Genomic DNA, 11,120 nt, shown 5'->3' with positions numbered 1-11,120 from the left:
TGTGGTGGTGTGGTGGTGGTGGTGGTGGTGCAGTGGTGCTGCTGCCTCCCTACCTGCCCTCCCGCTCCCCTCACCCTCATGCCCCTCCCCACTGCCTACCGTGTCCCTGGGTGTGTGTCCTGCCTTGTTTTGCACGCGCGGGTCACCACCTCGCTGCTCCAGCCATTCCTGACATGTCACACTGCCGCCCGCCGCAGCAAGGTGCAGGGGTGTGTTGCCATCACTGTCCCTAGCGGTGAGGGGCCAGCCAGCACCCGCCAGCTCCTCCAGTACCTCCACGTGGCCACGGTAACTGGCGGCGTGCACCGGGGTGACTGCCTCGAGGTGTACGGGGGTGGGAGGGGTGACAGGCGTGAGGGCCACCACGCACTGCTGCTGGCCAAACAGTGCAGCATAGTGGAGGGCCGTCCTTCCTGTGTGTGTGTGTGTGTGTGTGTGTGTGTGTGTGTGTGTGTGTGTGGGGTGGGTGTACGTATAAGGAGAGAAGTTATTATTATTATTATTATTATTATTATTATTATTATTATTATTATTATTATTATTATTAGTGCTGTTGTTGTTGTTATTGTTATTTTAATCATCAAGATTAATATGCCTGTCCCTTCATTCGTTCGTTCGTTCGTTCGTTCAGGATGAGAGAGAGAGAGAGAGAGAGAGAGAGAGAGAGAGAGAGAGAGAGAGAGAGAGAGAGAGAGAGAGAGAGAGAGAGAGAGACAGAGAGAGAGGTTCAAATTGTAATTCATACAATTTAATTATCACTAAAACTTTTTTTTTTGTTTTACTTTAATATGCATAACACAGTGGCAATGCATCACTACGCAGACAGTTGTTACAGTAATAAAACTCATTGTAAAAGTAACACTAATAACACGGACAAAAAGATGATACAATGAAGCAAAACCAAGTTATTAAATAAACGTACTGCTAATTACCATTACAGACGATATCGTCATTTGAAAGGTACAAACCACCACCACCGCCACCACCACCACTACCACCACCACTACCACCACCACCACAATCCCCATTTCAGCTATCTCCGTTACCGCCACCACCACCACCACCATCATTATCACCACTACCACCACTACCACCACCACCACCTCCATCACCACCATCACAATCACCATCTCCACTATCCTCACCACCACCATCACCACCACCACCACCTCCATCACCACCATCACAATCACCATCTCCACTATCCTCACCACCACCATCACCACCACCACCACTGTCATCACAACTATGACCATCATTATGATCACCACGATCACCACCACCACCACCACCACCACCACCACCACCACCACCACAACCATTACCATCACCATGACCATCACCACAAGACGAACCTCTTCCCTTACCACCTACTTCACCACCCAACCATCACCCACATCCATACCACCACCACCACTAAAATCATCACCACCACACTCAACTCACTCCCACCCTTACCACTCACACAACCAGCCTCACCACCACCACCACCACCACCAGCACCACCACCAGCACAGCCTCACCTTTACTATCCGTCGCCAGAGGGTTCGCACCGAGGGTCAGCAGTGCCTTCACTGTCTGGGTGTGGCCCTTCCCGGCAGCCTCCATCAGCGGTGTCGTGTCGGTGGTGCCTCCACCCTCTATGCTCAGCCCCGCCTGCAGTAAGCAACGCAGCAGGTGGTGGTGGCCCTTGCTGGCAGCCACAGTCACCAGACACACCGACAGCCCTGCATCAGTGGGGATGGTGACCTTAGGGTTGGCACCCCTGGCGATGGCCGACCTCACCCTTGCCTTCCCTCCTTCTTCCACGGCTGCAACCAGTTTCTGTGTGTGTGTGTGTGTGTGTGTGTGTGTGTGTGTGTGTGTGTGTGTGTGTGTGTGTGTGTGTGTGTGTGAGGGGAGTAGAATTGATACCTTTTAATTCCTAAGACAAAAATAAAAGACGCCATGAATTGCTCACCTACCACAAGGTTAGATAAAAAAAAACGCAAAGGAGGAATGCACGCTCATTTTTGCCATATTCATTACATTAATAACGGCATTACAACTACTACTACTAATACTAATACTACTTCTACTACTACTACTACTACTACTACTACTACTCCTCCTCCTCCTACTACTACTACTACTACTACTAATACCTCCACCCCATGTTTATTGATGTGTCAGTTAGGGGCTCCATTACTTGGAGGTCATTAGCCCCAGCTCCCGCTAATGACTGTGGCATCCAACCATATCTAATACTCTATGATATAAACATTAGTTGTTAACTACTACTACTACTACTACTACTACTACTACTACTACTACTACTACTACTACTACTACTACTACTACTACTACGATGACTCCTACTACTCCTACTACTACAACTACTACTACTACTACTACTACTATTCCATTTTTTTTTTTTTTTTATGTAGGAAGGACACTGGCCAAGGGCAACAAAAATCCAATGAAAAAAATGCCCACTGAAATGCCAGTCCCATAAAAGGGTCAAAGCAGTGGTCAAAAATTGATGAATAAGCGTCTTGAAACCTCCCTCATAAAGGAATTCAAGTCATAGGAAGGTAGAAATACAGAAGCAGACAGGGAGTTCCAGAGTTTACCAGAAAAAGGGATGAATGATTGAGAATACTGGTTAACTCTTGCGTTAGAGAGGTGGACAGAATAGGGGTGAGAGAAAGAAGAAAGTCAGAAAGAAAGAAAGTGCAGCGAGGACGCGGAAGGAGGGGAGGCATGCAGTTAGCAAGATCAGAAGAGCAGTTAGCATGAAAATAGCGGTAGAAGACAGCTAGATTGCAACATTGCGGCGGTGAGAGAGAGGCTGAAGACAGTCAGTTAGAGGAGAGGAGTTGATGAGACGAAAAGCTTTTGATTCCATCCTGTCTAGAAGAGCAGTATGAGTGGAACCGCCCCATCCATGTAAAGCATACTCCATACATGGATGGATAAGGCCCTTGTACAGAGTTAGCAGGTAGGGGGTGAGAAAAACTATCGGAGACGTCTCAGAACACCTAACTTCATAGAAGCTGTTTTAGCTAAAGATGAGATGTGAAGTTTCCAGTTCACCTTATAAGTAAAGGACAGACCGAGGATGTTCAGTGTAGAAGAATGGGACAGTTGAGTGTCATTGAAGAAGAGGGGATAGTTGTCTGGAAGGTTGTGTCGAGTTGATAGATGGAGGAATTGAGTTTTTGAGGCATTGAACAATACTAAGTTTGCTCTACCCCAATCAGAAATTTTAGAAAGATCAGAAGTCAAGCGTTCTGTGGCTTCCCTGCGTGAAATGTTTACCTCCTGAAGGGTTGGACGTCTATGAAAAGACGTGGAAAAGTGCAGGGTGGTATCATCAGCGTAGGAGTGGATAGGACAAGAAGTTTGGTTTAGAAGATCATTAATGAATAATAAAAAGAGAGTGGGTGACAGGACAGAACCCTGAGCATCACCACTGTTAATAGATTTAGGAGAAGAAAAGTGACCGTCTACCACAGCAGCAATAGAACGGTCAGAAAGGAAACTTGAGATGAAGTTACAGAGAGAAGGATAGAAGCCGTAGGAGGGTAGTTTGGAAATCAAAGCTTTGTGCCAGACTCTATCAAAAGCTTTTGATATGTCCAAGGCAACAGCAAAAGTTTCACCAAAATCTCTAAAAGAGGATGACCAAGACTCAGCAAGGAAAGCCAGAAGATCACCAGTAGAGTGGCCTTGACGGAACCCATACTGGCGATCAGATAGAATGTTGTGAAGTGATAGATGTTTAAGAATCTTCTTGTTGAGGATAGATTCAAAAACTTTAGATAGGCAGGAAATTAAAGCAATAGGACGGTAGTTTGAGGGATTAGAACGGTCATCCTTTTTAGGAACATGCTGAATATAGGCAAACTTCCAGCAAGAAGGAAAGGTAGATGTTGACAGACAGAGCTGAAAGAGTTTGACTAGGCAAGGTGCAAGCACGGAGGCACAGTTTCGGAGAACAATAGGAGGGACCTCATCAGGTCCATAAGTCTTCCGAGGGTTTAGGTCAGCAAGGGCATGGAAAACATCAATGCGAAGAATTCTAATAGGTAGCATGAAGTAGTCAGAGGGTGGAGGAGAGGGAGGAACAAGCCCTTAATCGTCCAAGGTAGAGTTTTTAGCAAAGGTTTGAGCGAAGAGTTCAACTTTAGAAAGAGATGTGATAGCAGTGGTGCCATCTGGTTGAAGTAGAGGAGGGAAAGAAGAAGAATCGAAGTTATTGGAGATATTTTTGGCTAGATGCCAGAAATCACGAGGGGAGTTAGATCTTGAAAGGTTTTGACACTTTCTGTTAATGAAGGAGTTTTCACTAGTTGGAGAACAGACTTGGCATGGTTCCGGGCAGAAATATAAAGTGCATGAGATTCTGGTGATGGAAGGCTTAAGTACCTTTTGTGGGCCACCTCTCTATCATGTATAGCACGAGAACAAGCTGTGTTAAACCAAGGTTTAGAAGGTTTATTACGAGAAAAAGAGTGAGGAATGTACGCCTCCATGCCAGACACTATCACCTCTGTTATGCGCTCAGCACACAAAGACGGGTCTCTGACACGGAAGCAGTAGTCATTCCAAGGAAAATCAGCAAAATACTTCCTCAGGTTCCCCCAACTAGCAGAGGCAAAACGCCAGAGGCAACTTCGCTTAGGGGATCCTGAGGAGGGATTGGAGCGATAGGACAAGATACAGATATGAGATTGTGATCGGAGGAGCCCAACGGAGAAGAAAGGGTGACAGCATAAGCAGAATGATTAGAGGTCAGGAAAAGATCAAGAATGTTGGGCGCATCTCCAAAACGGTTAGGAATACAAGTAGGGTGTTGCACCAATTGCTTTAGGTTGTGGAGGATAGCAAAGTTGTAGGCTAGTTCACCAGGATGGTCAGTGAAGGGAGAGGAAAGCCAAAGCTGGTGGTGAACACTGAAGTCTCCAGGAATGGAGATCTCTGCAAAAGGGAAGAGGGTCAGATTGTGCTCCACTTTGGAAGTTAAGTAGTCAAAGAATTTCTTATGGTCAGAGAAGTTAGGTGAGAGGTATACAGCACATATAAATTTAGTTTGAGAGTGACTCTGTAGTCGTAGCCAGATGGTGGAAAACTCGGAAGATTCAAGAGCGTGGGCACGAGAGCAGGTTAAGTCATTGCGCACATAAACGCAGCATCCAGCTTTGGATCGAAAATGAGGATAGAGAAAGTAGGAGGGAACAGAAAAGGGGCTACTGTCAGTTGCCTCAGACACCTGAGTTTCAATAAGGAAAAGAAGGTGAGGTTTAGAAGAGGAGAGGTGGTGTTCTACAGATTGAAAATTAGATCTTAGACCGTGAATGTTGCAGAAGTTAATGAAGAAAAAGTTGAGGGGGGTGTCAACACACTTAGGGTCGTCGACAGAAAGGTAGTCCGACCTAGGGACATTTATGGTCGCCTCCCCAGATGGGGACTCCGAGGCTGGTGTAGGAGTCGCCATGATTTTGAAATTTTTGAGTGAAGGGTGTGTGTGTTATTAGGTGCTTGTAGTTTTGTGTGGAGGAAGAGAGTTGTCTTTAGAGGGCAGGCTGTGACTGCCCCCTAGTGTTGTGACACACAAAGGGAAACATTCAGTGAAGTCACAGCTGGGTTTAATGATAAGTTCACAGCACCCCCTGAACAGTGCTTTAGACCTCACTGGGAGTAATTATCGTTTCGGCAGGTGTCTACTGCCTCCTCCTGTCAATTATAAACTACTTTATACTGCTTTTATATACTAGTTTATACTATTTAGGAGGAGGAGGCAGCAGACACCTACCGAAACGATAATTACTCCCAGTGAGGTCTAAAGCACTGTTCAGGGGGTGCTGTGAACTTATCATTAAACCCAGCTGTGACCTCACTGAACTTTTCCCTTTGTGTGTCACGACACAAGGGGGCAGTCACAGCCTGCTCTCTAAAGACAACTCTTCCTTCACACAAAACTACATGCATCTAATAATTACACACACACACTCTTCAGTCACAATTCAAAATTTACATGGCGACTCCTTCACCAGCCTCGGAGGAGGTGACCACAAGTGTCCCCAGGTCAGGCTGCTCTTCTGGTATTGACCTAAAGTTTGTTGACCCCTCTCAACTTTTTCTTCGTTAACTTCTGCAACAATCGTGGTCTAAGATATAATTTTCAATCTGTAGAACACCATCTCACCTCTACTAAACCTCATCTTCTTTTCCTCACTGAAACTCAGGTGTCTGAGGCAACTGAGGGTATCCCCATTTCTGTTCTCTCCTACTTTCTCTATTCTTATTTTCAACCCAAAGCTGGATGTTGCGTTTATGTGCGCAACGGCTTAACCTGCTCACGTGCCCACGCTCTTGAATCATCCGAGTTTTCCACCATCTGGCTACGACTACAGAGTCACTCTCAAACTAAATTTGACTGTGCTGTATACCTCTCACTTAACTCCTCTGACTATAAGAAATTCTTTGACTGTTTAATTTCCAAAGTAGAGTACATTCTGACCCTCTTCCCTTTTGCAGAGATCTCCATTCTTGGAGACTTCAATGTTCACCACCAGCTTTGGCTTTCCTCTCTCTTCAGTGGAGCTGCATTTGGCGTTTTGGCTCTTCTAATTTGGGGGAACCTGAGGAGCTATTATGCTGATTTTCTTTAGAATGACTACTGCTTCCATGTCAGAGACACGTCTCAGTGTGCCGAGCGCATAACAGAGGTGATAGTGTCTGGCATGGAGGCGTACATTCCTCACTCTTTCTCTCGACCTAAACCTTCCACACCTTGGTTTAACACAGCCTGTTCTCGTGCCATAGATGATACAGAGGTGCCCCACAAACTGGTACTTGAGCCTTCCATCACCTGAATCTCATGCCCTTTATATTTCTGCCCGGAATCATGCCATGTCTGTTTTCAACCTAACCAAAAACTCCTTCATTAATAGAAAGTGTCAATATCTTTCAAGATCTAACTCCCTTCGTGACTTCTGCCAAAAACATCTCCAATAACTTTGCTTCTTCTTTTTTTCCTCCTGATGGCACCACTGCCATCTCATCTATCTCTAAAGCTGAACTCTTCGTTCAGACCTTTGCTAAAAACTCTACCTTGGATAATTCAGGGTTTGTTCTTCCCTCTCCTCCACCCTCTGACTACTTCATGCTACCTATTAAAATCCTTCGCAATGTGATTTTCCATGCCCTCTCTCTCATCCCTCAAACTACCATCCTATTGCTTTAATTTCCTGCCTATCTAAAGTTTTTGAATCTATCCTCAACAAGAAGATTCTTAAACATCTATCACTTCACAACCTTCTATCTGATCGCCAGTATGGGTTCCGTCGAGGCCGCTCTACTGGTGATCTTCTGGCCTTCCTTACTGAGTCTTGGTCATCCTCTTTTAGAGATTTTGGTGTAACTTTTGCTGTTACCTTAGACATATCAAAAGCTTTTGATAGAGTCTGGCACAAACCTTTGATTTCCAAACTACCCTCCTACGGCTTCTATCCATCTCTTTATAACTTCATATCAAGTTTCCTTTCTGACCGTTCTATTGCTTCTGTGGTAGACGGTCACTGTTCTTCTTCTAAATCTATTAACAGTGGTGTTCCTCAGGGTTCTATCCTGTCATCCACTCTCTTCCTAATATTAATCAATGGTCATCTAAACCAAACTTCTCGTCCTATCCACTCCTTCGCTGATGATACCACCCTGCACTTTTCCACGTCTAGACGTCCAACCCTTCAGGAAGTAAAAATTTCACGCAGGGAAGCCACAGAACGCCTGTCTTCTGATTTCTCTAAAATTTGATTGGCACAGAGCAAACTTAGTATTGTTCAATGCCTCAGAAATTCAATTCCTTCATCTATCAGCTCGGCACAACCTTCCAGACAACTATCCCCTCTTCTTCAATGACACCCAACTGTCCCCTTCTTCTGCAATGAACATCCTCGGTCTGTCCTTTACTTATAATCTGAACTGGAAACTTCACATCTCATCTCTAGCTTAAGCAACTTCTGTGAAGTTAGTCGTTCTGGGTCGTCCTTGTCAGTTTGTTTTTTTTTTTCACCCTTCCAGCTGGTAATTCTGTATGGATATATATCCCATATCTGGGGGGTTCCACTCATACCGCTTTTTTACACAGGGTAGAATCAAAAGCTTTTCGTCTGATCAACTCCTCTCCTCTAACTGACTCTCCTATAACTCTTCTAATAATTATACAGTAATAAAAACTATAATGATGAAGATGAAGATGATAAGATAAAGAAGAATAAGAGTACCAGTAGTACCATTTATGCCTTACCTGTGTTGGCCGGTGTGTCATCCATTTCCTAAACCATTCCTCTGATGAGTCAGTTTGGTTGGACGCCATGGCGGGATGCGGGGCGCGTGCTGCTCTCTCTCGTCTGTGTCTGCCAGCAGACAACGACACAGATCACACAACAGTTACATTCATGACCAGTGCTGGCGCCTGAATCAGCTGCACCACAGTCCTCGCCACTCTCAGGTGTCCTAGCTACACAACGCCTCCTCGAGTACTATAAGCATGTGTGTGTATTCATCACAGTGGGATCCCTGACACAGCGACAGTCGCGCGACAGAAATATTTCATAGTCGCGGGACAGACTACTCGTGCGCACAATAATGGTGTGGGATATACACAACAGTAAAGATACAAGAGCGGTGTAATTGTTTGCCCAAACTCCACCACTTGACCTTGAAGTGCCACGTCCATTGAGAACAAAGTGTTCACTCACAGCTGGCGACTCTGGTGTGTTGTCACGAATACCTGTGGCCTGGAGCCACAGGTAGGCTGTACAGGCTCACCCACCACGCTTGGGAGGTGTCCTGAGTTGTGTGTGTGTGAGTGTATATATATATATATATATATATATATATATATATATATATATATATATATATATATATATATATATATATATATATATATATATATATATATTGTGTGTGTGTGTATGTATGTAACATATATTAACAAGGTATCCTGAATTCATTTCACACTGATACCTCCCTCGGCCCTCCGGCCCTCACTTAGTGTTTCAGTGATGACAAAGAATATGAACACACAGGCACTGCCGAGGTACAGACCTGATACAAGACACAGAAATAATGATTGCCGATGCTACGTGAATATCACCGTGAATATCACCATTTCCCTTTCGTTCGGCGCTGCAGCAGCCTCAACACTCATCTCCTCCTTGCTTGCCAACGCCAGCAGTGATGCCACCAGAGGCACAGTCCGTGTTCGCGCCACCGCCAACAGCCGACAAGCGAGGAAAGAGTGATAAGATTACTCCTCATATCACACCACTGGCGGCGGGAGTTGGGGAGGCGGGCATTGGAAAAATCGTTGTATTTGATGACTTCCATCGCCTCGCAGGAGCAGCCACGTGACCTTTTCTGTCTGTGCCAGTAGGAAAAAAAAGTTGGCAGACTGATTCATGAAGCAACAGTTGCGTTGTCTGGCTGCTGACTTTCATTGCATTGCTGACTTGACTGACTTTCAACGTGAAGAAAAGAAACATTAGTTTTAATATACTTCTTTCTTCAACATTTGAATAGCAATTACTTCTCAGATCAATGCCCAGTTACTTCTCAGACTTGGCAGAGACACGTGACGGGAGGTCTGTCCTCTTACTGGTAAGACATTGTCCTGTCTGTTATCATTTATCTTACCTTAACATGCGCCGGCAGCTTGCAACAAGTAAATATGAATAATGAATCCCTAGAAGACTTTTTGAATGACAGCCACGATGAACTCCTCCTGCAGCGATGACTGATTCTGGGGTGTGTTACACCTCTGGCTTCAGTGACGACGCTTGCCTCGTCTGCAGATGTCTAGGGCTGAGATGGAGAAGACAAGGAAATGCCACTTGTTGAGTGTCCTTGTCAGTGTTTGAGCTTAAATGGAACAGGTATAAATTCATCCACATGTGGCAACGTGGATAAAAGTGACTAGCAGCAGTATACCACAGTACTTCATCCTAATAAAGCAAGCCCGTTGTCGGGTAGACGTTCCTGTGAGGTTTTCTGAATCTGAGACTCAAATATAGTTCAGGTGATCCTCATTATCAACAATATGAACTCCAGCAAGATATTTGATAAGGTGTGATGGCAAATGTTCCTGAACGCCGCCAGGCTGCACGGGACAGAGGAGAAGGTTCTGGCCTGGACTAGGTCATGGTCTTGCAACAGGACACTGACACTTCATAATCCCAGTTGATACGAGTACTTAGTACGGTAAACACCATACACACCAGCTGTGGGACAGATGTTATTTATAATATATATATATATATATATATATATATATATATATATATATATATATATATATATATATATATATATATATATATATATATATATATATATATATATATATATATATATATATATATATATTGGCTTTCCTCTCCCTTCACTGACCATCCTGGTGAACTAGCCTACAACTTTGCTATCCTCCATGACCTAGAGCAATTGGTGCAACACCCTAATCGTATTCCTGACCGTCTTGGAGATACGCCCAACATTCTTGACCTTTTCCTGACCTCTAATACTTCTGCTTATGCTGTCACCCTTTCTTCTCCGTTGGGCTCCTCCGATCACAATCTCATATCTTTATCTTGTCCTATCACTCCAATCCCTCCTCAGGATCCCCCTAAGCGAAGGTGCCTCTGGCGTTTTGCCTCTGCTAGTTGGGGGGACCTGAGGAGGTATTTTGCTGATTTTCCTTGGAATGACTACTGCTTCCGTGTCAGAGACCCGTCTTTGAACATAAGAACATAAGAACATAAGAAATAAGGGAAGCTGCAAGAAGCGACCAGGCTTACACGTGGCAGTCCCTGTATGAAACACTCCTACCTATTTCCACCTATCATCCCCATCCATAAACTTGTCTAATCTTCTCTTAAAGCTCTCTAGTGTCCTAGCACTAACTACATGATTACTGAGTCCGTTCCACTCATCTACCACTCTATTCGAGAACCAATTTTTTCCTATCTCCTTCCTAAACCTAAATTTTTCAAGCTTGAACCCGTTATTTCTTGTTCTACCCTGGTTGCTGATCCTAAGAATTTTGCTTACATCTCCCTTGTTATAACCCTTAT

General features: G+C 44.6%; 1 protein-coding gene across 13 annotated transcripts in view; it reads right to left on the bottom strand.

Annotated features, from left to right (window-relative positions):
• The window catches only part of LOC135091522 (serine/threonine-protein phosphatase 6 regulatory ankyrin repeat subunit B-like), a 47,671-nt gene extending 38,401 nt beyond the window's left edge, over positions 1-9,270 (bottom strand). For 4 of the 13 annotated variants that reach the window (XM_063989251.1, XM_063989255.1, XM_063989256.1 and 1 more), the window contains exons 1-4: positions 9,100-9,258; positions 8,294-8,402; positions 1,524-1,824; positions 100-413 (exon numbers count right to left, since the gene is read on the bottom strand). In XM_063989251.1, the coding sequence (XP_063845321.1) occupies positions 100-413; positions 1,524-1,824; positions 8,294-8,362 (684 nt within the window). In that variant the 5' untranslated portion in view covers positions 8,363-8,402; positions 9,100-9,258. Of the gene's footprint in view, positions 1-99; positions 414-1,523; positions 1,825-8,293; positions 8,821-9,099 lie in introns of those variants that run through there. The other 9 variants (XM_063989263.1, XM_063989253.1, XM_063989254.1 and 6 more) reach the window with 9 other exon arrangements.
• Between the last annotated feature and the right edge of the window lie 1,850 nt (positions 9,271-11,120).

Source organism: Scylla paramamosain, chromosome 37 (genome assembly GCF_035594125.1).
Source record: "Scylla paramamosain isolate STU-SP2022 chromosome 37, ASM3559412v1, whole genome shotgun sequence".
Lineage (NCBI taxonomy): Eukaryota > Metazoa > Arthropoda > Malacostraca > Decapoda > Portunidae > Scylla > Scylla paramamosain.
Note: the sequence above shows the minus strand (reverse complement) of the source record. Positions and strands in the feature narration are given on the sequence as shown.